At 51.8% G+C, this 26,391-nt stretch overlaps 1 protein-coding gene across 1 annotated transcript in view; it reads left to right on the forward strand.

The window, feature by feature from the left end:
• The window catches only part of ANKRD35 (ankyrin repeat domain 35), a 37,484-nt gene extending 19,441 nt beyond the window's left edge, over positions 1 to 18,043 (forward strand). The window contains exons 9-14 of the mRNA XM_075907234.1: positions 883 to 920; positions 1,953 to 4,328; positions 12,312 to 12,401; positions 12,900 to 12,965; positions 13,901 to 14,009; positions 16,604 to 18,043. Of these exons, the coding sequence (XP_075763349.1) occupies positions 883 to 920; positions 1,953 to 4,328; positions 12,312 to 12,401; positions 12,900 to 12,965; positions 13,901 to 13,963 (2,633 nt within the window). The 3' untranslated portion in view covers positions 13,964 to 14,009; positions 16,604 to 18,043. The remainder of the gene's footprint in view (positions 1 to 882; positions 921 to 1,952; positions 4,329 to 12,311; positions 12,402 to 12,899; positions 12,966 to 13,900; positions 14,010 to 16,603) is intronic.
• The last annotated feature ends 8,348 nt before the right edge of the window (positions 18,044 to 26,391 follow it).

A 26,391-nucleotide genomic window follows, 5' to 3' on the forward strand; every position in this document is an offset into this window, starting at 1 on the left:
AGAAGCTGGTGTCAGCTCCTGTTCTGTGGTCTTATGCCCAAGACTCCCCCGTACACTCTACTTCCAGTTCCTTACAACTTATGAGTTTCTTAAGTTTAGCTATGCCAAAGTTTACAAGTCTTAAGCTACATCTAAATGGCTAAAGCCCATGCCTAGGGGTGGGGAAGCTTTTTTGGGTCCGGGGATGCTAACCCACAGAAAAATCAGTCAGGGACCACACACAAGTGAAAAGCAAAAAAACGAAAAAACAAAACAACCCCTGACTGATGAGGTTCCTGACACTCCCCACATTCCCCTCATGCACCAGAGCCTAGGGCAACCCATGCTAGTTGATGTTGTGTGCTCCAGCCCTGTCGTGGGGCAGCAGGGGAGCTGGGGTACCAGCACGGGCTCCCCAATTCCGAGGGGAGTCCTGAGCCTTGGGGGCTGGACCCAGCCAAGCTGGGATCCACATCTGGACTCGGGCCTGAGGTTCCCCTGTCTTACAGGATTCAGACCTGTGGGTTTGTTGCATTACTGCTGGACAGCAGTGAAAGTAACTTAAAATGTCTTACAAGTCCTGTCCTATTGCAACCCAAGGTCCTGCCAACTCTTTCAATAGCTCCCTGCTGGCTTTTGCTGCAGCTCAGCCAGCTCTTGCCAGAGCTGCGCCCCAAGGCACCCGCTTCCTTTCACCTCTGCTGCTGAATATACTAGAGCAGGAATCCAGCAAAAGAAAGCTGGCTCGCTGGGCTGCATTGGTGGGATTGGGATGATGATACCCACCTGGCGAGGTGAATTCCTGCTTGCGGACAGCTGGAGATGCAGAAGACAGGGGCTGGCCTGAGGCCTATGGAGAGTTTTCAAATTTTATTCCGTGTGTTTCTCTTTTCCTCCTGGCAGAGCACGGATCCGGCCGTCAAACGGACACCACATCCCAGGTAAGGGGAACCCTTTTGGGCCCAGCCCGAGAAAGAATGGAGGTGTGTCAGAATGTCTTGGGTGCATTATGCAGCCATAAACTCTGCACCCCCTGGGTCCACACGGAGCAGGTGAGAGGTGTCAGATGGATCGGTGGGAGGTCGAGAATCAGCAGCCAGTATTGCACTGCCATTACGTGGCCTGAAACTGAGGGCTTGATTCCCCAGTGCCGCCTGGAGCAGTCAGGGCATCTCGGGTGCACAAAGCTTCTCTTCTCCTCCACTGGCGTTTTCTGCACGGGCACAAATGATGGAACAAGGGGCAGAGATGAGCCTTCCTCCCCCACAATTTGGTTCAGCTAAAAAGCCAGCAAGAGCAGTGATTTGGAGTCCCTTCCTGCCAAGGGGCAGATTAGAACGGGTGCTCTCAGGTCTAGTGACTTCCCTGCCCCGGCTCTCAGGTACAGTGGGTCAGGCTTAGGCTACACCCCTCTATCGGCAGAGAGATGTAAATGAAGCACTTCAAAAGCGCACATGAAGCTGGGATTTAAATATCCCGTGCTTCATTTGCATAATCACGCAATGGCGCTCTTTCAAAAAAGCGCTATTTCGAAATTGAAACCGCAGTCTAGCCGCAGTTCTTTTGAAAATAGGGTGCTTTTTCGAAAGATCCTGTAAACCTGAAAACCGGCTTCATTTGCACTTTCGAAGAGCTTCATTTACATCCCGTAGCCGTCCCCTTGGGGAGCGTCTGGTTGACTTTTGTCATTGCTCTTTATAGGACAGTAGCACTTCAAGGTCCTCAATGTAATAGGTGCTGTATATACCCAGCGAGAAGAGGGTTCCACATTTTTGCTGGCATTTTAATAAAGACTTTCCTGCCGGGACCCCGGACAATATGGAAGCCAGCATTTTGAAGAACAAAATGGAGTCCTGTGCGCAGCCTGACGTCGCCCCCCCCTTACGTGGGAGGTCATGCTGTGCGGACGATGCCACTTTATAGAGCTTCTCTAATAAACTCATGTGTCTTGTTGGTTTCCCCGGTGGCTGCAGGTGACAGCGGAGCCCCCGGCACTGGGTGGCAGCGGCACAACTTTGCAGAGCGAGGAAGGAGACTGGGATGAAGAGGAGGATCTCGACGCAGAAGAGTGGCGGTGTCGATGCGAGGACGAGCAGATGAAAGTCCTGCAGCTGGAAGAGCAGCTGGCGACGAAGGCGAAGGAGTGTGATGCCCTGGCAGAGGGGCGCAAGGTGATGAAGGAGAGGATCTGGGACCAGGTGCAGGAGATCAGCCAGCTGTTGCTGGAGCGGGCAGATGAAAACAGGCGGGAGCTGAGCCGCCGGTACAGCCGGGACGCCACGGAAGAGGACTATTATCTGAACCTTTTGTCTGAGCAAGTGCAAGAGCTGAAGAAGAGAAAGCAAGAGGCAGGGAGAGGAGGAGGCCAGGATGTAGTAGTGAAGGAAGAGAGCGTACAATGGCCGGGGGAGCAGGAAGAGGAGGAGAAGAGACTCCAACAGGAGGAGCTGAAGCGGCTCCAGGCCGAAGTGGCCACAGCCCTCGAGGAGAAGGAGAACGCGACGAAGAGGGTGGTGGAGATCGAAGGCCACCTAGAGAACATGAGGGCAGTGATCGCTGTCTACGAGACCAAGAAACGGGCCCAGGGCGAGGCGCTGGAGCAGCTGCAGGCTCGTGTCGCTGAGCTCGAGGGTGACAACCAGCGGCTCCGGGGACTGCTGGCAAAGCAGCAGGGAGAAAGCCAGAAGGCAGGAAAACAGGAGGTGGATCAGAGAGAGCCCAGATCTGCTCTCTGCACTGAGCTAGGCCCATTCCTGTCATGGATGAGGAAGGCATGTGCCAGAGCCCAGGAGGAGAAGGCCGCGGTCCTCGCCGAAAATGAGGATCTGAAAAGGGAGGCAGAGGAGGCCCTCAGGGGCAAATTTCACCTCGAGGCGGTGCCCTCAGAAGCTGTCAGGCAGAGCATGGCCTCTTGGGAGAAGATGGTGATGGGCTTAGAACGTGCTCTGGCGAAGATGGAGGAGGCTAACTCCAACCTTCTTGAGAAAGCCAGGCCTCTCCAGGAAGCCATCTCAGCCCCTCACAGCAAGCAAGAGCCTGGGGTCATGGTAAATGGCACGATGGCTTCCCAGCTTCCAGAGCTGAGAAATGGCCTGGAGCAGCATGAGGAGGAGAACAATGTCTTCAGAGATGAGCTGGGGTCCTCACAAAGGCAATTGCATTCGCCAGAGGAGCTGGAAAAGAGCAGCGTGGAAAAGAACCAGAGCCAAGATGGCCTCCAGGAGCAGCTCACACCTAGGCTGAGGGACAATTCTGTGGAAACCAAGGGCCGGGCCAGGAGGAGAAGCTCCGACCTAGAGAAAGAGGTGTCAGACCTCAGAGAGAACAATGGCAGCCTTCTGAATGAGCTGGCCCAGCTGGGCATGGAGAGGGAGAAGCTGCAGGAGGAGCTCCAACGCCTCCAGCAGCACCCCGAAAAGGAGGGGTCCCCCCGCGCGGAGGCCCAGGACGTGGTGGAGGAGCTGAGGCAGAGAGTGGCCGCCTTGTCCCAGGAGCTGTCAGCTGAGAAAGAAGAGACCAAGAAGCTGAGGCTAAGGCTAGAGACCCAGAAGAGGGAGATGGTGGTGCTGAGGGACAGCTTCCTCAAGCAGATGATGGGTGAGGCCAACAAAGTGCAGAGCCAGAGCCTCGGTGCCTGCATCTTGGAGGAGCTGCACTGGAAACTGGACAACCTGGTGAAGAAGCACAATGAGGCCCTGCAGCTGGTGTCAGAGATAGAAGAGGAGAGCCAGATGCTGGAGAGCGACCAGACTCCCGCCGTGCAGCATGAGGATATCGATGCCTCCGTGGTGGGCGAGAAAGGCCCTCCAAGCAACAGTGTCCAGGCCCTCGGTCAAGAAGCGTCTGAAACCTTGGAGATCGTTGGAGGAGAGCTGGTGCTTGAGCCCTGGCGGTGGGTGAATGAGCTGGAGAGAGATCTGTGGGAGCTGAAGGAGGAGCTGGAGGCAGCTCAGGCCACCTTGGGCAGTGAAGGCCATGACATGACCAAGCTGAAGCAGTTGCTCGACCGACTGCCCGTGAAGGTGGCAGAGCTGTGCTCGGAGGAGGAGGAAGCCCTGCGGATGCACGAGAAGGCCTGGAGCTCCCTGGCGCTCCAGACTCAGGCTCTGGAAGAGGAGCTGAGAGCTCTTCAGGAGAAGCATGAAGAGGTGAGGGAGAAGTCTGCCCAGCGTGAGGAGGTCCTGGCCTCGGAGAGGCAAAAGAACAAGGACCTGCTGGACAAGGTGGCAGAGCTGGAGAAGGAAGCAAGGGAGCCGAGGAGGAAGTCAGAACAGCTGCAGAGAACCATCAAGGACCTGAACAAGAAGGTGGAGGAGCTTTCCAGGACTTGCCAGGACAAAGAAGGAAAGGTAAGGCCAAAAAGAGCTGTCCAGAGGGTTATTAACATAGGGCCTGACTCATCACCCATTGAGCCAACAGAGACTCCCATTGACTTGGATGATGGCTGACATCTTCAACTGGTGTAAATCAGGGTAGTTGTCTTCTATGGAGCTACGCCGATTTAACCCAGCCAGCAGATTGGCCTGTAGGAAAGGAAAGGCCTGGGAAAGGAGACCCCCATACTCCAAAGCTGCCTTCTTAGAGGTATTGCCTGATTCTTTGGCACCACATCCCACAGCAAATCCATGGACTTGCGTGTCCAGCTTTCATGAGCTTGCAGGCCTTGCTCCCAGGGCAGAAATCAGCCTTGCAATGCGGTTGGTTGAGATTTTCAAAAGGGGAGTTAGACACCCAATATGTCTGAATTAGGGATGTCATGGTGTAGGCGACTACACGATTAACCAATAAGCCTGGGCTTATCAGTGAATCTTGTCAACTACATGCATTTCCCCCTCCTCTTGCTGCCTCTGTATGAGAGGCAGCAAGGGGGCGGAGCAGGAGCCGGTGCCCTTGAGGACCTAGCTTAAAAGCTGGCTCCCCACAAGCACTGGATCCTCCTGCCCCCACCACCCTCGTGTTGCTGCCTCTGATAGGGTATGTCTACACTACCACCCTAGTTCGAACTAGGGTGGTAGTGTAGACATACCCTCCGAGACACAGCAGCATGAAGATTGAGGGAGGTAGGCTGAAGCTAATATACCCGGGGAGCCAACTTTTAAGCCTGCCCCCTGCATGTGCTGGCTCCGCAGACTTGGCTGCCCTCTCCTCCTTGCTACCCCTCCTCCTGCCTCGTTGGGGGGGGCAGATGGGAGCCAGTGCTGGGGGGAGCTGGTTTAAAAGCCAGTTCCTCCCAGCACCTGCTCTCTGCTACTGCCTGCCCCCACAGTGCTGCAGCCTCTATTAGAGGCAGAAATGTGGTGGGGAGGGTCAGGGGAGGCTGCCGCGAAGCAGCTTGTGTCCACAATGAGCCCGAGCGCCCCACAGATGCAGTGCAGCATCTCAGAGGCAGCAGTGCAGGGCGGCAGGCAGCTGGTCTGCATAGGGAGTTGGTTTTTAAACTGGTACAGAGGCCGCAGCGGGAGGTGACGGGGGCTTTGCAGGAGTAGGACTGGGAGCGCACTGGCTGCCAGCCCCACCCCCAGAGACTATCGAATAGTCGTGTAGCCACTAAGGCCGTGTCCAGACTCAGGGGTTTTTTCGGGAAAAGTAGCCTTTTCCCGAAAAAACTTCCCCTGCGTCCAGACTCAAGCCGCGTTCTTTCGAAATTATTTCGAAAGAACGCGGCTTTTCTTTCGATGGCGGTAAACCTCGTTTCACGAGGAAGAACGCCTTCCTTCGAAAGTTCCTCTTTCGAAGGAAGGCGTTCTTCAATGTAAAGAGGCCGTCTTCGAAAGAGAGCATCCAGACTCGCTGGGTGCTCTCTTTCGAAAAAGCGGATTTCTCTTTCGAAAGATCCGCCTGCAGTCTAGACACGATCTTTTGAAAGAGGCTCTTTCGAAAGAGGCTTTCGAAAGAGCATCTTTCGAAAGAAGCCTGCAGTCTAGACATAGCCCAGGATTTCATGTGGTTACACGACTGTTCAGTTACCCGCTATCTAACATTCCTAGTCTGAATCCCCTAGGCAGCTTTGTGGGTCTCGACGCTGCTCCTATAAATGTTCTCCTGCTCCAGACGCAGTGCTCAGGGTTCGATTGTTAACTCAGACTGGACCATTGTCCTGTGACAAGAGGCTTCGCCTTTATTGAAAATACCAAGAGTCTGATTCTCAATTGCCCTGCAGCGTAAAGCATAGTATGTCTGAGAATCAGGCCCTGCTATGTAGCCTTGTTCTTAAGTACTGGCGGTGGAGAGGGTGGGGGTCACAATCACACCTAAATTTAGATCTCGTTGCGACATCCTAGGGGCCAGATCCTCAGGGGGTCCAAATCCGATTTGGAAGCCTCAATTTGGGGTGTTTCAATAATGTCAAAACAGTCCACCAAAGATATTTCATGCTGGCTATTGTTTCGATTCTTTTTGGTTTGGCTTTCATAATAGATTAAATATATCGGAAGAACAGAACAGGTCGTGCTGGTAGGGGGAGTGGCACTATACGTAAAACAAAATGTAGAATCAAATGAAGTAAAAATCTTAAATAAGCCAAAATGTTCCATAGAATCTCTATGGATAGTAATTCCATGCTCCAATAATAAGAATATAGTGGTAGGGTTATATTATCAACCACCTGATCAGGACAGTGATAGTGACTATGAAATACTTAGAGAGGCTATCAAAATAAAAAACTTAATAATAGTGGGGGATTTCAACTATCCCCATATTGACTGCTTACATGTCACCTCAGGACGGGATTCAGAGATAAAATTTCTTAATACCTTAAAATCACTGCTTCTTGGAGCAGCTGGTTCTGGAACCAACAAGTGTAGAGGCTATTCTTGATTTAGTCCTAAGTGGAGTGCAGGATCTGGTCCAAGAGGTAAATATAACTGGACCTCTTGGAAATAGTGACCATAATGTAATAAAATTTAACATCCCTGTGGGGGGAGAACACCTCATCAGCCCAACACTGTGGCATTTAATTTCAGAAAGGGGAACTACACAAAAATGAGGAGGTTAGTTAAACAGAAATTAAAAGGTACAGTGACAAAAGTAAAACCTGTGCAAGCTGCATGGAAACTTTTTAAAGACACCATAATAGAGGCCCAACTTATATGTATACCTCAAATTAAAAAACACAGTAAGAGAACCAAAAAAGTGCCACTGTGGCTTAACAAACAAGTAAAAGAAGCAATGGCAGATAAAAAAGACATCTTTTAAAAAAATGGAAGTCAGATCCTAGTGAGGAAAATAGAAAGGAGCATAAACTCTGTCAAATGAAGTGTAAAAATCATATATATAATAGCCCAATGTTTGTGACTCTGTAAACACTTAAACGCTGGCTGTTCCCTCTGGGCGGTGCTGTTGCCTCGCATGGCATTTGGCTGACTTCTGCACTGCTCAGCCAGGCCGCCGTGCGGGAGCAAGCGGCACAAGCGGCCATTTGGGCCCCACGCTCCCCATGCAGCACCCCCGTGCTGGATGGGGAGTGCGGACCCCAAACAGCTGCTTGAGCCGCTTGCTCCCACACGGCGGCCCGGCTGAGTGGCACAGAAGTCAGTCGAGTGCCAGGGTGGGAGGCAACAGCACTGCCCAGAGGGAACAGCCAGGGGGCAGGGCCTGGACAAGTATGCTTCTCTGACATCAGGAAAGGGCACCGGATTCAAAAGGAGGAAAGCAGAGCAGACACAGAGGACACAGAGGAGACAGAGAGGAGAACGGAGGAGGCGGAGGACAGTGAGAGGGAGAGTGAGAGAGAGAGACACGCAGCAGGAGAAGGAGAAGAGAAACACAGAGTGAGAGGTGGGAGGGGGAGAAGAGAAAGAGAGAGAGACGGAGAGAGAGGCAGAAGGTGCAGGAGAGCTGAGAGAGAGAGAGGGAGGCAGTATGAGGAGGAGAGAGAGAGAAAGAGACACAGAGCGGGAGACCGGAGGCTCAGGAGTGAAGACCAAAGTGGAGGAGACACCTGAAAATCCTGTCTTATGGCGGGCTAATTGGCTAGTCATATATATAGTAGCCCAGTGTCTGTGCGTCTGTAACGCTGACGTACACGGCCACGCCCCCTGGCCGTGAACATCAGCGCCCCGCCCCCCCCTTCCCTTCGCTCCATGGTGGCAAGCAGCCGCAGGGCCCCCCCAGACATCCCTCCCCACCAGCGCTGCTTCCCTCCCCCCTTACTCCGGCCCCCCCATCCTCCACTCCAGCCCCACAGCCCCCAATTCCCCCCCAGCTCTGCTTTCCACCCCCCTTCCGGCCAGCCCCGCCCCCTTTCTTTCCCTGTCTGGCGTGCTGTGGCACACTGCACCGCTCCCAGCTGAGCGGCGCTCCCGCAGTGCGCCACAGATCGGGACAAAGGGGAAGGGGGGCGGGGTGCCATGCAGGGAGGGGAAGAGGATGGGGCTAGCCAGAAGGGGGGTGGGAAGCAGAGCTGGAGGGGGGGCGGATCAGGGGCTGTAGGGCAGGTTGGGGGGGCCTGGAGGAAGGGGGGAGGGAAGCAGCACTGGTGGTGGGGAGTTTCTGGGGGGCAGTGGGGCTGGCCAGCAGGAAGAGGGGGTGGGAAGCAGAGCTGGGGGGTATCGGGGGTCGTGGGGCTGGATGGGAGGAGGGTGGCAGGAAGCAGACGTGGTGGAGGGGGGGGATGTGCAGCCACGGGCCATTTGCCGCCACTTGCTCCCCCGCCGGGGCCCAGCTGAGTGCCACTCAGGTGGGCCCGGTGGGACAGGAAGGGGGACGGGGCAGTGATGTACACGGCCAGGGGGTGGGGCCGTGTACGTCACTGCCCCCCCTTCCTCCTCCCACTGTGGAGTTGAGTGGTGCGCCCCTCAGCCGGGCCACCACGGGGAGGGGGGGGGGGGACGGTGACATAGACAGCCCCCCCCCCAGCCGTGTACATCACTGCCCCACCCCTCCTCCCCTCGCGGCAGCCCGGATGAGCAGGCAGCACTCAGCCAAGCGCCATGGTGGGGGGAAGGGGAAGGAAGGCGGGGAGAGACGGAGGGGAGAGAGAGGCAGGAGGTGGAGGAGAGCTGAGGGGGGGAGAGGCAGTAGGAAGGGAGAGAGAGAGAGACAGAGCGAGAGAGCTCAGGAGAGAAGACCTGAAAATCCCGTCTTATGACGGGCTAAGTGGCTAGTATAATAAGAAAAGCCAAAAAGGAGTTTGAGGAACAGCTAAGCTAAAAACTCAAAAAGTAATACAAAATGTTCTGTAAGTACATCAGAAGCAGGAAGCCTGCTAAATAACCAGTGGGGCCCTTGGAAGATCGAGATGCTAAAGGAGCACTCAAAGACGATAAAGTCATTGCAAAGAAGCTAAATGAATTATTTGCTTCAGTCTTCACGGCTGAGGATCTTGGGGAGAGTCCCATACCTGAACCATTCTTTTTAGGTGACAAATCCGAGGAATTGTCCTAGATTGAGGTGTCATTAAAGGTTTTGGAACAAATTGATAAACTTAACAGTAACAAGTCACCAGGACCACCTGGCATTCTGAAAGCACTCAAATGGGAAATTGCAGAACTATTAACTGTGGTTTGTAACCTATCCTTTAAATCGGTTTCTGTTCTTAATGATTGGAAGATAGCTAATATGACACCAATATTTAAAAAGGGTTCTAGAGGTGATCCTGGCACTTAGGGTATGTCTACACTGCCACCCTAATTCGAACCTTGCAGGAGGAATAACAGTAGTTTGAATTAGGAGCTTTAATTCTAACTACCTAGTCCATGCCGCATGTAGCTGTGGGCAGGTAGTTCGAACTACGGGGCATTTAAAAATGGCGGCGCCCAGGAACATGCAAATGAAGCCCGGGATATTTAAATCCCGGGCTTCATTTGCAAGTTTGAATGCCTACATTAGCCACCCTAGTTTTAACTAGGCTGGCAGTGTAGACATACCCTTACAGACCAGTAAGTCAGTACCAGGCAAATTAGTTGAAACTATAGTAAAGAATAAAATTGTCAGACACATGGATGAATATAATTTGCTGGGGGAAAGTCAACATGGTTACTAAAAAGAGAAATCATGCCTTACTAATCTGCTCGAGTTCTTTGAGAGGGGTCAACAAATATGTAGACAAGGAGGATCTAGTGGATATAGTATACTTATATTTCCAGACAGCCTTTGAAGTCCCTCACAAAAGGCTCGTAAGTAAAGTAAGTTATCATGGGATAAGAGGGAATAAGAGGGGATAAGAGTCCTTTCATGGATTGACAACTAGTTAATAGACAGGAAACAAAGGGTAGGAATAAATGGTCAGTTTTCCAAGTGGAGAGAGGTAACTAGTGGGGTCCCCCAAGGGTCTGTCCTGGCACCAATCCTATTCAACTTATTTATAAATGATCTAGAGAAAGGAGTAAACAGTGAGGTGGCAAAATGTACAGATGATACTAAACTGCTCAAGATAGTTAAGACCAAAGCAGACTGTGAAGAGCTTCAAAAAGATCTCACCAAACTAAGTGATTGGGCAACAAAATGGCAAATGAAATTTAATGTTGATAAATGTGAAGGAATGCACATTGGAAAAAATAATCCCAACTGTACATACAATATGATGGAGACTAATTTAGCTACAACTACTCGAGAGAGATCTTGGAGTCACTGTGGATAGTTCTTTGAAAACATCCACTCAGTGTGCAGTGGCAGTGAAAAAAGCAAATAGAATGTTAGGGATCATTAAAAAACGGATAGAGAATAAGCCAGAAAATATCTTATTTCCTCTCTATAAAACCATGGTACGCCCACATCTTGAATACTGCGTACAGATGGAGTTGCTTCATCTCAAAAAAGATATATTGGCATTGGAAAAGGTTCAGAAAAAGGCAGCAAAAATGATTAGGGGTTTAGAATGGGGCCCATATGAAGAAAGATGTAAAAGACTTCTACTTTTCAGATTAGAAAAGAGGAGACTAAGGGGGGATATGATAGAGGTCTATAAAATCATGACCCTGGTGTGGAAATAGTGAATAAAAAAAGTTATTTACTTATGCCCACGATATAAGAAGTAGAGGTCACTAAATGAAAATAATAGGCAGCAGGTTTAAAACAAACAAAAGGAAGTTTTTCTTCACTCAACACACAGTCAACCTGTGGAACTCCTTGCCAGAGGATGTGGTGAAGACTAGGACTTTTACAGGGTTCAAAAAAGAGCTAGATAGATTCATGGAGGTTAGGTCCATCAATGGCTATTAGCCAGGATGGGTAGGCATGGTGTCCCTAGCCTCTGTTTGTCTAGAAATGGGTGAAAGGAGAGGGATCATGTGAGGATTACCTGTTCTGTTCCCTCCCTGGGGCACCTGGTATTTGCCATTGTCAGCAGACAGGATACTGGGCTAGATGGACCTTTGATCTGACCCTGTATGGCCGTTCTTATGAAAATACGATTGCATCATACTGAAGGTGTATCACGACTACATATAGGGCATTCCTTTTCATAACTTCTTCTACTCTGAAAGCCCACATGAAATGAATTGACACACACGTCAAAATGAAATGTCTTTACAGAAACAAAATAGTTGTTTTCTTTTTCTAACGTCCGAAGATGACTTTCCCCCCCCCCCTTGAAAAATGTGATGGAAATTGACATGTCCCTGCAAGCGTTTCAGTTTTGACCAAACTCCATTTTCCAACCACACACTGTTTCACAGAAATAGTTTTGACCCATCTAGTTGTGGGAGGTGCAGGATTCCCTGTAAGCAGAGCACTTGGGTGGCCATCCAGGAAAGATTCCAATGCCACCCAGCTGATTGGCAGAGCACCTACATTGGCACCATGAGTTTCTACTAGGGGTGCATATCTGCACATGCTTTGGTGCACCGGACAAAATTTATTCTGCACGTGGATGGAAAATATTAGAGGGATCTTTAGGCTACACCTAGACTACAGGCTTTTGTCGACAGGCTTTGTTGACAGATACTGTCGACAAAGAGCGTCTAGACTGCAGCCAGCTCTGTCGACAAAGCAAGCCACTTTTTCAACAGAGAGTCTAGACGCTCTCTTTTGAAAAAGCACCGTGTGGATGCAATAGCGCCTTTTTTCGACATAACTGTTAAAAAAAGGTGTTATTCCTCGTAGAATGAGGTTTACCGCTGTCAACAAAATTGCTGCGTTCTGTCAACTTACTGTCAACAGAACTCAGCGGTACTGTAGAGGCGGGTATAGTTTTGTCGACAGACGTCCACTTTTGAAGACAAAACCCTGTAGTCTAGACACATCCTTAGGGAGGTTAGTTGCAACATCCTAGGGGCCGAATCCCCAGGGGGTATAAACTGACGAAGCAGAGGGAAGAACACTGATTTACACCCGCAGAGGCCGTGCAGGACCCAAGCTGAGACATGATGTTATTCGCTGTCATTGAACTGTAGATTAAAAAGCTGCTGAAGGAGACAGAGAAGCTTTCAGCCGAGATCCTGACCCTCCGCAGCGAGAGTGCTCGTCTCCAGCTGCAGTTAGAGGTGAGTGGGGTGCTGCCCTGCCTCTGCAGAAATATCCTGAGTACACAGTGACTGCTCACCATGCCTGGTGATCACGGGAGGAACTGATACACCTGGTCTGGTGCAGCAAACTAATGCCCAGCAAGCAAGTCATGAAGTTTGCAGGACTTGTCCCTCTGCATTGCATTCAGGGTGCTCTTTATAGGTCTGAAAGGCAGCATGACCTAGTGGATAGATGCTGTGGACTGGGATTGGTGGGACCTGCTTCTGCCACAGACCCCCTAAGTGACCAGGAGCAAGTGTGCCTCAGTTTCCCCTCTGGGCCTCAGTTTCCCCTCTCACCCTTTGTCTATTTCATTTGTAATCTTTTGGAGGTAAGGACTGGTTTTTATCCTGTGTACGTGCAGCTCCTGGCACGACAGGTCCCTGATTGCTGCGGGGGCTTCCGGGTAATAAAAATGACAAATACTTGCTGGCAGATTGAAACTCATCAGCATGGACTATTTTTTGTTTTCTCAGGTTAAGGAAAAAAACCACCAAGAGATTGTAACTATCTACAGAACCCATCTGCTCAATGCAGCCCAGGTACAAACCTCAGCCGGATTGGTGTGAAGGCTAGGGTGATTTCCGGTAGATTTCAATAACCCTCTGCTCCTACCAGCTCCCATACCCATTAGGTGATTCTCTGTAGGAGCTTAAAAGCATGGAATTCTGCTGTCACTGGCTTAGTGCGTTAGACTTATCACACTGATGCACATCGAGCTAGAGTGGGGAGGGATGAGAGGAAGAGAGTGTCACCCAAGAGAGTGTCAAATGTGCCCAGCTGATTAGCAGGGTACCCACAGCTGGCAGCATGTGTTTCTACGGCTGGTGCACATCCTTACATGCCTTGGTGCACTGAATAAAATTATTCCTCACATGGATGAATAAAAATCAGAGAGAACATTGGCCAGGACTCCTGAGATCTCAGCTGAGCTCTGGGAGGCTGTGTGGTCCAGAAGGAGGAGTACAGTCCTGAAAGCCAGTGTGACTGGGCCCTAAATTCTAATTTTGGGAGGGGAGTGCCTAGTGGTTTGAGCCTTGGGCCATTTGGAGCGACTGGATCCACATGGTGGATCACAGTGTACAGGGCTGATTGGAAGCTGCCTTGCACTGCCAAGAAGCTAGATTTCCCTAAGCTTATGCCAGAGTGCAGGGTCACGAAGAGTGGGGAGATTGTAGCACTGCAAGCCACAGATGTCTCTCTACGGGGGTGTGGCTGGGGAAGTGCCACAGGGACATGCAGATCTGACAGGTCCTGGCCCCTGTGGACATTGGCGCAGAAAGGAAAACTGCTTTCCCCTTGCAGAGCTTGTGGGGCACTGGCTGAAGCATGCACTGGCCCTCCACCAGGGGGTGCTGTGGTACAGAGTGGCTGGTAGGGAGGGGAAAGGGCTGCTGGAAATTGTCTCAAACCGGACCCCCGTGTGTTTGGGGTTGGCTCAGCCCCCTGATTGACAGTGGGGTTTCTTCCGGCTCAGGGGTTCATGGATGAGGACGTTCACTCGATGCTGCTCCGAATCCTGCGGGCGAAGGAGGAATGAGCTTTGTCCTCCGCTTCCCGGGAACTAGGATCTCTCTTCTTTACAAGTGAGTGCGTCCGTCTGTTGGCCTCTCTCCTCTTGCCCCCTCTGCTTCAGAGAAGGTGCGGCCTCTCTCTGCTCTCCTAGATGTCCCCGGAAGGTCCCCATCACTGTAGCTCACCTGTGTAGGGTGCTGCTTTCATACAAACCCTCTAGCGGACAGACTCGCCGTAGCAGCTGGGATGTTCCGAGATCGCTTAGCAGGTCCGGTGCTGGTAAGAGATCATCTGGCTGGGACACTCAGCCCTTAAAGGCACAGTCCCCCGTGCAACAACAGCAATCCCTTGCAGCGCTACCCACCCCCCCTCTCTATCTGCCCCACCTGGCAACATGTGTGCAGCGCCATGCCTTCTCCCTGCCACTGCTCGGGGGAGGCGGTGGTGGCTATAGTGGCGAGAGGCAAATCTTTGCGGATTAGCTCATTAAATCATCTGGCTCCTTGGGTCACCCATGGTGCTGTGCAAAACTTGGCAGCGCTGTGTCTGTGAATCCCTTTTGGGGCGGAGCCTTACAGCCTCTCCTCTCCCCCAGGGATGAATGGGGCCTTGGTCTCATGGAGGAATCCAGGCCTATGTGTTAATGAACCTGGGTTGTGCTGCGAAAGGGCCGCTAGATGGCAGGGTGGAGCTGCAGAGCTCAGCAGGGCATCTTGCTCAGTGGGATATGGTCTTCATAGCCCCCTGGTATTTCTCAGGGCCAGAGCCATAGGGCTCCTTTCATGGCTGGGGACCTAGCTTTGAATCACAGAGTGAGGACCAGTGAAGCTAGGGCAGACAGCGCAACGTTGGCAGGCCTGTAGAAATGAAAAAGATGGGGCGGAGAATGAACTAGTTGCTGGCCCTGAACTGACCCCTTTGTAGGTGAGCTGTAGATATACGGATGCTATTGCTGCCCCCTTCTGGATGGGCTCAGAACTGCTCATCTGTGTGTCCTATAGCCACTGCTGCCAATCGCTGGTGGCGATTCTCCTTTCGCTTAGGGGCTTTTGGAGCAGGAAGTTGCACATTATACAGGTTGGGCAGGGCTTAGCAGCAACTTGCCACTGGCCCAGATACTGCCGCTGGTGGGCTGGGCACGCCCTCTGCATTCAGTGTGGCACGGCCGATCTCAGGTTGAACGGTCAGCATTGCCATCTGAGAAATGTGGTTTTCCCAGTGGACGGGAGGGGGCCACGTCACCTGGGTGCTGTGAGGCTAGCGCTCCTCTTCCAGGCAGTATGAGAGGTGCAGCGCGGGCTGCAGCTGGAAGCTGTTTTGGATGGGAAGCCAGCGGATTGCTAGGGATTTTTTTTTTTAAGTGACAGAACAGCTTGTACACAGGTGCCTTCCTCTGTGGTTATATTGCCTCTGATTGACCCTGTCGGCTCACCATCCCTTTCCGAGCCTGAGCCATGGCTTCCCCAGGGTGGCTCAGTGAACAGCTGGGGTGACTCTGTAGGGGATGCTTTCCATCTCAGGCTATCCTGACCTCAGTGCCCAAACAGTGCGAGGTGATGACTCCTTAAACCGAGCCAGGCAAACCTCTAACGTTGCTAGGATTAAACTGGTTCAAGGGGGTGTACACTAGGGCTACGCCTAGACTGGCATGATTTTCTGGAAATGCTTTTAACGGAAATGTTTTCCGTTAAAAGCATTTTCGGAAAAGAGCGTCTAGATTGGCACGGATGCTTTTCCGCAAAAGGAAAAGGGGTGAAGGTCACACAGTCAACCTGCGGAACTCCTTGCCAGTGGATGTGATGAAGGCTGGGATTTTAACAGGGTTCAAAAAAGAGCTAGATAGATTCATGGAGGTTAGGTCCATCAATGGCTATTAGACAGGATGGGTAGGGCTCGTGTCCCGAACGTCTGTTTCTCTAATGGGGAGGGATCATGTGAGGATAACCTGTTGTGTTCCCTCCCTCTGGGGCATCAGACAGGATGCTGGGCTGGATGGACAGTTGGTTTGACCCAGTATGGCCGTTCTTATGTCTAGCCAGGCGGTTGGGTGTAGGGATGGGCTGGGAGGTGGAGGGGTCTGCGGGAGAGAAGGTGGGCTGGGAGCAAGTGGTCTGCGCTCTGGGTGGGAGGTTGGGGGCAAGAGTGGGCTTGGCAAGAGTGGGCTTGGGGTGCGGGTCTAGCTGGGATTCTGGCCAATGGGAGCAGCGGGGAAAGGCTCCAGGAGGGTGGTTTCCTGTACTGCCATTTCCCCAGACAGGGGGGCGGGAGCTGTGGCCTTTTCCTCCCCCTGTGAGCTGGATCTGGCCTGTGAGACTTGGGGTTCCCCCTCCACAGTGGGAAGCCAACCTCGCGGGGGGGGGGGGGGGAGGACCTGGAGCACCAGCGCAGGCTCGCTGCTGCAGGGTGGGCAGCCACAAGCCTGCGGTCTACCTGCAAGGCAGTTGCAGCCTACACTTTCCGCCCCACTGATCCAAAGCAGTCCCGTAGAGATGGGCCTTTGTCTCTCCCAGCACACAGGCAGCTCTGTCGGGTTGTGGCTGCAGTTGACTGGGTCCATGCAGGCTGGGCTGCCTGCAGAGGTGTGTCGTTAAACTGAAACGCCCACTGATTCCAAGGGCTGCAAGGTTTTCTAATGCTGGCTTCCCTCCATTCACAAACTTCCCAGGTCATACCAAGAGAAGACTGACAGGCCCCGCCCACACCTTTCCAGCAGGAAGGAGAGCGCTCCAGCTGACGTATCATTGGTTCCACATCTCCACCCCACCAAGCCAGAGCCCCACCCACGACAGACAGCAACGCAAGGCGACCGCCTCTGCAATTGCTTTCATCTTTGTCTCTCCTCCCACATCCCCTTGCCACTGTCTGGCACTCAGGGAATGGAAGTAGTTTGCCCTTGAAATTTGGGGGGCAGGGTAAGAGCAGCTTGTTTGACCAATCCCAGCTGATTGGACACAAGACTAGATCAGGCTCTTACACCCGGGTACAGGATTAGAACCTAGCTCCTTTTGTTCCACAATCGTGCTCCTCTGCCGCGTGAGCTAAAGGCCAGCTCCCGCCCCCACTACCAGCGCGAGGGCACAGCTAGCTGAGAGCAACACACAGAGTAAATGCCACTTCCGCCTGCCTCTCAGGGCAAGAGACAGCCGATAATTATTACGTCTGAACTCTGGTAGCCCCTGTGAGCCTCTGCTCTGGACCAGAACCTTATGGTGCTAGGAGCTGCCTAAACACAGAACAAAGGGACACTCCCGTTCCTAAATCAACCAGGCCTGTTCCTGCTCCAACTGAAGTCGGTGACCAAAGTTCAGTTGCTTTCCAAGTCACGGGACCAGCTCTCTAAAAAGCAGACCGTTGTTTGGCACGCCTCTTCTGTCGGCGGCCTGGGCTGATTTGCTTTCCCCCTGGCCTTGGCTCTGAGTCTGCTTGGCCGTGGAAAGGAGCCCTTCAAGGTGTTTATTCTGGAGACAGGCTTTGGTGTAATAACAGAGCCTTAGGGTGATCCCAGCTTCAGGGCTGGGTGGAGCAGCCAGGGGAAAGAAAGCGCTGAGATTAGCAACCAGAAGGCAGGGATTTGCATGGAGCTATGAGCTGAGATCCTCTTCCAGGCCAGCCAGCCAGCACCGACACTTCCCTCCTTCGCCCTGTAGGAGAACCCAACCCAAGAATGTAGCTCAGGAAGTTACATTCGCTCAGCCTTGTTCTGTAAATTACACACCAAAAAGACACTTGTCTACTGGTCAGAGGACTCAACCGGGTGACAGAAGACCTGGGTTCTAGTCTTGATCCTGCTGCATACCCTTGGGCAGATCATGTTGCTGCTCCGTGCCTCAGTTTCTCCTCTGTTTATTTAAATTGGAAGCTCTTTGGGAAGGGGTTGGTTCCTAAATGTGTGTTTGTAGAGCGCCCGGCCTCCTCCCAGCTGGGGCCCCTAGCTGCTGCTGTAATAGAAATAACTAATGGTCTATTACGTAAATAATAGCACCACATCCTCACCTGGCATAAATCCAACTAGCTGCATTATTGCGAACAGAGCTAGGCCGGCTGAGGATGCGGGCCAATGACCTTGCCTTTGTCACCCATTAAATTGGTATTTTGGAAACTCTTATTGCCTTGTCTTCTGATGCGCTTTGTTTATTTCTTTCCCCTGTGCCACTGGTGGCAGAACATTCCACTAATCGTCAATCATCCTGGCAGGGTGTGGGGGGAAGAGAGAGGGCCTGGGGCCAGGACAGAGCAAACTCACTGCCATCTGATCAGTGCTGAGAGCCGACGCTGGCTCCCCCCTCCTTTGCCTGGCTTGGGGAAGCCCCACACCCATCCAGACTGCTCACCATAGGCATGGGAACTAGAGATGCAGGGGGTGCTGCAGCTCCTTCACGTTTTCTGTGGGGTCCTGGCTGCCATCTCCATCTCTGGGGCTCCATTCTCAGACCGGTGCCCACCCTCTACTGTGTCCCTAGAACTTGGCCTCCTTACCCTTGTCTGGATCCTCCACTCCTGGAGACACAGCCCTGCTCATGGCGCCAGCTCTGGGTGTGTGTGGAGAGGGGTAAGTTGTCATTAGCACCCCCACTATTCAAAATGTGCCAGTCCTAGAGCTCCCCGTAATGCCCTCTCACCTCCCTGACTTCCAGGAGCCACACCCCTCCCTGGCTTTGGACGGCAGCAGTGCCCCCCTCATTCCCCTGCCTCTTTCCCGGGTTTGGCAAAGACTCCCTCTCCTCTTCGCGGCAGTGCTGTAATCAGGTCGGTTCCAATTACAGCAGGGCCCTGGCTAACGTAGGCCAGGCCTGTGAGGTGTGGTGATGGGAACTGGCACTAGAAAGCGCCCTGCCTGGCTTTTCCAAGCCGGGTCATTATCTCCCCAACCCTTTTGCAGGCATTTCTAGCACATCCTCGCGCTCAGCTGGCAGCTTAAAATCGGCATGTGGGCAGCCAGCGGGAACCTCCCCACGCTGGCTGAGATGGTCAAAGCTTGGCAAGATGGGGCTATTAATCCAGCTCCCCTTCTCTTGGCCACCTGACTGCTGCATTGCAAGGGCTTCCCTCAGATGCCTCCTCTCTGTGCTCTCCCCCCCTCCAACCGTACCACATTGGCTGGAAGTGGCTGGGGAGAGGAGGGTGTTGGGCAACAGCTTTGTGGCATTAAGTGTGTCCGTGGGCTTGCCACAATCTGCCCAGCTTGCTGCTTCCTTCAGTGCAAGATCCAGCAATAAGCATTAAAGCTGGATCTACACCGGTCCCAGAAGATATGCCACGAGCTGCTGTTCTGCCTACCTAGGTGCTTAGCTGTTTTTCCTCACTCTGATCACCTCCTGATCACTGGTGGATTTTTATCCTCCTGCCACTCCTGTGACAAAAAATGAGTTTTATCCCCTTACAGGACGGGCCACTGAGCAGGTTAAACAACTTGCCCAGGGTCACACAATGAGTCAGTAGCAGAGCCACAAACTCAACCCAGGTCTCCTCAAGCCATATTCTGTGCTGTGGCCACTAGACCATCCTTCCTACCCAAACTGAATCAATTACATACAGGCATAAGCTCCTTCCATAGACTCAGAGGCCTGGAAAGGCCCTCAAGAGGTCATTTAGTCCAGGCCCCTACACTCGTGGCAGGATTAAGCATTATCTAGACCACCCCAACACATGTTTGTGTGACCTGCTCTTAAATCTCTCCAGGGAGGGAGACTCCACACTGACCCTAGGCAATTTATTCCAGTGTTTACGTAACCCACACCCCTAAGCTGAGCACCAACTGGCTTTATAGTTCATGCTGTAGAGGCTCCTATGTTAAGCTCAGCTATCCCAGCCTCAAATCCGCCCAGTTGGTGATTACATTTAGCCACCCTGACAGGTAGGAAATTTTTTTCTAAAGTCCAACCTAAACCTCCCTTGCTGCAATTTAAGCCCATTGCTACATCTTCTGTCTTCAGAGGCCACGGAGAATAATTTTTCTTCCATCCAACAACCTTTTAGGCTTAGGTACTTGAAAACTGTTATGTTCCCTCTCAGTCCTGGTCTACACTAGGGAGTTATTCTGAAATAATCCCCTTTATTTTGAAATAACAAGGTGAGCAGCCAACCTACCCAGCCTGTTATTTCGAAATAAGGGGCTAATTATTTCAAAACAACAACTCCGGCTTTCCTTGGGGGGAATAAGCTTATTTCTAAATACTTAGTTATTTTGAAGTAAGTTATTTCGAAATAATTTCCTAGGCTATGTCTAGACTGCAGGCTTCTTTCAGAAGAAACTTTTCCAGAAGAGATCTTCCAGAAAAACTTCTTCCGAAAGAGAGCGTCCACACTGCCAAAGCGCATCGAAACAGCAATCTGCTCTTTCAAAAGATAGCGTCCAGACTGAATGGACACTGTCTCACATTTAAACTATGATTACTATGGACGGCGTGGCCAGCAGATCACATGTGCTTTTTCCTTTCCTCTTCTTCCAGAAGAACTCCCTCTTCCCCGTCCACATGCCTTTTTCCAAAGTGCTCTTTCAGAAAAAGGTTTCTTCCTCGTAGAAAGAGGATTAACAATGCTGGGAAAACCCCTCTGTTTTTTCGATTTTCTTTTGAAAGAATGTGATTGCAGTGTGGACATGCAGGTTGTGTCTAGACTGGCCAGTTTTTCCAGAAAATCAGCCGCTTGTCCGGAAAAACTTGCCAGCTGTCTACACTGGCCGCTTGAATTTCCGCAAAGACACTGACGATCTCATGTAAGATTGTCAGTGTTCTTGTGGAAATACTGTGCTGCACAAAAGGGCCAGTGTAGACAGCTCAGATTTGTTTTCCGCAAAAAAGCCCCAATCGCAATCGGGGCTTTTTTGCGGAAAAGCGCGTCTAGATTGGCACAGATGCTTTTCCACAAAAAGTGCTTTTGTGGAAAAGCGTCCGTGCCAATCTAGACGCTCTGTTCCAAAAATGATTTTAACGGAAAACTTTTCCGTTAAAAGCATTTCCGGAAAATCATGCCAGTCTAGACGTAGCCACAGTGTTTTTCTGAAAAACACTGTAATGTAGACATACCCCTAGTGTAGACATGGCCTCAGTTTTCTCTAGTCCACACTAAACCAACCCAATTTTGTCAATCTTCCCTCACAGGTCATATTTTCTAGCCCTTTAATTGTTTTTGGTGTGATCTCTGGACTTTTGCCAGTTAGTCCATATCTTTCCTGAAATGTATGGCCCAGAACTATATGGACATAGTACTCCAGGTGAAGCCTAATCAGTGCAGAGCAGAATGGAAGAATCACTTCTCATGTCTTGCTTACCACCCTCCTGCTAATAAATACATCTTGAACATGCTGTCCATCCTGGATCACGGTTTCCTTCCCTGTCTGTCTCCACCTGTTGACTTGTGATGTGTACTTTAATTCTAAAGCTTTTTGAGGCACAGAGCATCTTTTTGTTCGGCGTCTATATAGCATCTAGCACCACAATAGTCCTAAACTATAACTGGCTCTGTTGCAACAGAAAGGATCAATAATAATCACATATGTAAAGCGTTTAGCACTATGGGGGTGGGAGGTTAGATTTTATGGATGGCCTGAAGGCAACACTGTCATATGAATCATTGTGAGGAAGGCACAGCCTCTAGAACACAGGCCTAGCAAACCCTGCAACCCGACCCAAATGCAACTGCTGGCTTCAGGTTTGGGTCACGTCAGGCAATTAAGGTGATGCTCTCGGGCTCAGCTTGCCTCTTCTAGGGTGGTCAGCCCCACCTTGAGGCTGTGGTATGAATCACATGACCACTCACTCTAATATGCACAGGAAGGGCGATGGATGGCAGAAATGGAGCACGCAGCCACCAGTGGATGCAACCACCACAGCACAAACCCCATAGGCAGGAGGAGAAGAGATGGACAGACCGAACCTACAGGAGGTGGCAGCGCTGGCTCAGAGTCAGGGGGATGAATCACATTAAAAAACAATTCAACCTGCTTGGGTCAAGTGGGTTTGGGTCTGATTTTGGGTCTGGCAACTTAGGCCCTTGTAGACCTCTAGAATGCACAGTGAGAGTCGGGTAACGTTTGGCCTGCAGAATATCACAAATGCCGCAGAACCAATGTCAGATAATATTATACTAGCTAATTGTATCCTAACAGAACTTTGTACATCCATGCCAGACACAAACATTCCTGAATTAAGTCTCATCACCAGCAGACAGGTAGATCCACTTCATGGATGGGTAAACTGAGTCATGACGAGTCGCTGACAGATCCGGAACTAGAAGCCAGGAATTCTGAGGCCCATTCTAAGGATGTTAAATTGCTTTTAATCAGCTAATTAAGTAGTCAATTAGTTGATAGGAAGGAACTGCAGAGCTGCAGGGGGTTAGCTCTCAGTCTCGGGAGCTAATCCTGCTGTGGCTCTGAATTTTAAATGTATTAAGAGCTGCCAGGCTCTTAATACATTTAAAAGGCAGAGGTGCAGCGGAGGGGGAGAGGGGACCAGGCACGAGCCAGGAATCAGCTGTCCTGGCTCACACCTGGTCCCAGATGCTGCACCTCTGCTTTTTAAATGTATTAAGAGCCACCAGGCTCTTAATGTATTTAGAAGGCAGAGGCATAGCAGGGGGATGATCGGATGCTACGCCTCTGCTTTCCCACCCTCCGTAGAGACAGTGCTGAGGACAACCGGCTTTTAAGCCGGCTCCCCCCAGCACCGGCTCCTGCTCCCTCCCCCTTGCTGCCTCTCTCTGATAGAGACAAGAAGGGGTGGGGAAGCGATTAGTTGAATCACTATTCAACTACCCGATAAGCATGTGTTTATCGGGTAGTCGACTATTCACTTACATCCCTAGCATGTGACATTGCAAAGCAGGTCAATTCCTTTCACCCTGATATAAGCTACCAAGCGGGGCAGGGAATCCCACCCCTCCCCCACTGCATACCCCCATCCCAACCAAAGCTGGTTGCAACCTGAGCCCAAAGGACTTGGCTCACAGTCTGTTCCAGCAGGAGCAGCAAGTTCTTATTGTTCAGTCGCAAGACAGAGAGAGAAACTCAAGGCTACAAAAAGTGGGTATTGGCAGTGGCTATATTTACTGTCAACACATAGGCTTTGTCTACACTTGCAGCTTCTTGTGCAAGAACATCCTGGCAGTGTGGACGCTCTCTTGCGCAAGAAAGCTCTGATGGCCATATTAGTCATAGGGCTTTCTTGCACAAGAAATCCTTGCCGAACGTCCACTCTGCCCTCTTGTGCAAGAGCTCCTGCGCAAGGGGGCTTACGCTTGTTAAAAAACAGCATAGCTCTTGCGCAAGAAGCCCTCTCTTACCACGCCATACTGTAAATTTCCTTGCACAAGAGCAGGCGGGCAGCGTGGATGCGCTGTGGATTCTTGCACAAGAACGGCCACACTTGCACAAGAAGCCCCAAGTGTAGACATAGCCTATATATGCACTAATATAGCAGAATGCCATCAAAGTTTGCAAATGATGCCAGTGGCACCTGCCTAGGGAGAGCTTCTGAGGCTGCACCATGTGGTGCATTTACCAAGGGTCGTTGGCTAGCCCACATCAGCCATGACACTCTACAGCCAGGTGGCAATCATAAACGTGGCCAGAAGCCTGTAGAGCAGCCTTGTCGTCATTATGCTTGACCACTTGGAAACTCTAGGCTGCAGCAAAGCGAGAACGCAAGATCTTCCGGTGCTGAAAAGACCAGCCCCACTGCACACATGCAAACAGAGAATTCCCTGGTTTATCACGTTTTCTCTGACAGCTACATGCACATGCAGGGTGGTGAACATTGTTCCCTGTAAGCTCAGTGCTTGGGCAGCCACCCAAGACAAAATTCAAATGCCGCCCAGCTGATTAGCAGAGCATTGACAGCATGTGTTTACCGCTGGCACACACAACAAAATTGATTCCACACGTGTAAAGCCAACTGGCAGAACTAAAGCCAGGGCATCTGGAGCTTAGGTCATGAGCCTCAACAGCTTGAACTAAAGCCAGATGGTGCTCAGCTATGGCTGTAGAGCAGACTCCTTCTTTCGCTGTGTAACTGGTCTCGGTGCCACTCCAGGGGACACCCAGCAGATGAGTGGGGAACACAGGGATGGAAAAAATGAGAGGGAACATTGGTGAGGTGGCACCAGTCTGTCTCCTCATCCCTAGACATACCCTCACTCAACAAGCCCAGCTTTACTCAAGAGCTCCCCAGAGCCATGAAGCTGATTAGCAGTAGATGGCACTGCAGTCAGCCCCTCAAGGTTTTTGGGTGAGGGCAGCATGACAGATGTAGAGTTGTTATTCATAATGAGGTGGCAGTGGGCAGGGGCCCAGCTCCAGGCTGCAAACAGGGCTCTGACAGGGAAGCTGTCTGCTCGCTCACTGGCAGCTACTCCTAGGAGAAGGCTCTCCTGCCACCACCGGGGGTGGTGCAAAGGGACAGTGGTGAGGCAGCCAGCGCAGGAGGAAGGGGAGGGAAAGGATCAGTCTGGATTCAAAGGGAAGGCAGGGAGGTTGCCAGAGATGAGGGTGAGCCCAAATACAGGCAGTCCCTGGGTTACATGGATCCGACTTACATCGGATCCCTATTTACAAATGGGGTGAGGCAACCCCCCCCCCCCCCAGCAGACCGCCGAGACGCGCCGCGGTCCCACTGCCCGCATCCTCCGCGGCGAGAAAAGCCGCTCCGCGTCTCCCTGGTCTGCAGGACTGAGGGAAGTGAGGTGTGGGAGAATAAAACTGAGCTCTGGAGAAATGTTTGGCTAGAGTTTCCCCTACAATATGTACCAGTTCCGACTTACATACAAATTCAACTTAAGACCAAACCTACAGTCCCTATCTTGGACGTAACCCAGGGACTTCCTGTAGGGAGCAAGGAGGAAGCATGGAGGGGGTGGGGGGGAGACAATTTACACTCCCCCTCTTGAGACACAATCTAACCCTTTCTCCCCCTTGTTCCCTGGCTGCCCCTCAAAACCAGCTACCAAGGACACAATTTTGGGCAGGTAGCGGGGGCAACAGCCCTGTGCTCCAAGACCAGGTTTGCTTTTCATCCCATCCCCCAGATGCTAAGGGAGCGAGGGAAAAGTGCTTGCAGTGCATGCATGCCTCACCTGGCTGGGGAAGGAAGCTCACCAGCCAGGTGTGAGAAGCATGCACAGACTGCAAGCAAGGCCGTCCTACAACATTTTGGCACCTAGAGGCAGGGAGCTCAAATGACACCCCCATGTCCTCTGGCTTGGGCCAAAACTTTGAAAGGTCTCAATTCTCTGGGTCCTAGTGGTTCCCCCTCCCAACCCCAGTCTGGCACCTGAGGCAGGTGCCTCAGGTTGCCTCATGGTAAGGCCAGCCCTGACTGCAAGCACTTTTCCCCTCGCTCCCTGATAGTCCAGGGAACAGGCTTAAAAGCAAACTAGATCCTGGAGCACATGGCTGCTGCCCCTCAACACCCTCCCAAAATGGTGCCCTTGCTTTCTGCAGCCTCCCTCTGGCTGCCAGGAGATGTCCTGCATTTTCACCTTAGTGTGGACAGCCCCCCCCCCCCCCCGCCCCCCGCAAGGAAAGGGTGGAGTCAGAAGAGAAGAGCAGTGGAAAGGGAATGGGGATCAGATGTTGGGGGGAAACAAGCTGTTATGAAGATTTCCATCCTCACAAGCAGGGTCATGGGGATGGGGAGGCAGAGTGGGTAGGACAGCCCAGGCCTTTAGCCTTGGAGAGGAGGCTCCAGTGCCAGCAAACTCAGTCCTTTTCCTCAGCCATGTGCCTTTGCCCTCGGAGCCCCCGACAGCAAAAATGCTCCCTAGTGAATCTATCCTCGGACAAAGGAGGAAAGTGGGGCAAAGAAAAGCCGTTTGCGCCAAGATGACAAGCTGTGGCAATGCTAGGGACAAACCCAGAAGTCCTGCCCAGGGCCTCCAGCACATGGCCAACCCCAGCAGAAGGCAAAGGGAGGAGATCAGAGAGGAGCTGCCCAGAGACTCTTGAATCAAACTGGAATGGAGGACGCGTAGGTGGGCACAGGGAGCCTGTGTGGCAGAGCCCTAGACAGCAAGGGGCAGCTGTGAAGGCAATTCAGCACAACGTCCTCCAAGAGCACAGCCCCTCAGCACTCGTACCTGCTCATGGACTCCACAGCAGGCAGCTCAGAAGGGATGCGGGTGGGTAAAATACTATCCTGCCAGGGCTTATGGTTAATTATTTTCTCCAAGTCACCAAAAGGTGGGAATGATGGATTAAATGTCAGGAGTTTTTTTTTTTTTTTTTTTTTTGAGAATTCTTTAAGGAGACAGGGAATTTTAGCCCACAGTCTCAGCTCCACCCCACTGTGTGTGGTTTAACTCTCCCAGCACTTTGATACAGTTGGCATCTTCCCTCACCACCTCTGCCACCATGCACCACCCCAGGCCTAGCAATATCTGTGTGGTGGGATGAACAGATCCCGAGGTGTCGCTTAAGCAGCAGCTGTTCAGTGTGTACAGTCTTCAAGCAGGGAGGTG

The sequence above is a fragment of the Pelodiscus sinensis genome, chromosome 24 (assembly GCF_049634645.1).
Source record: "Pelodiscus sinensis isolate JC-2024 chromosome 24, ASM4963464v1, whole genome shotgun sequence".
Classification (NCBI taxonomy): Eukaryota; Metazoa; Chordata; order Testudines; family Trionychidae; genus Pelodiscus; species Pelodiscus sinensis.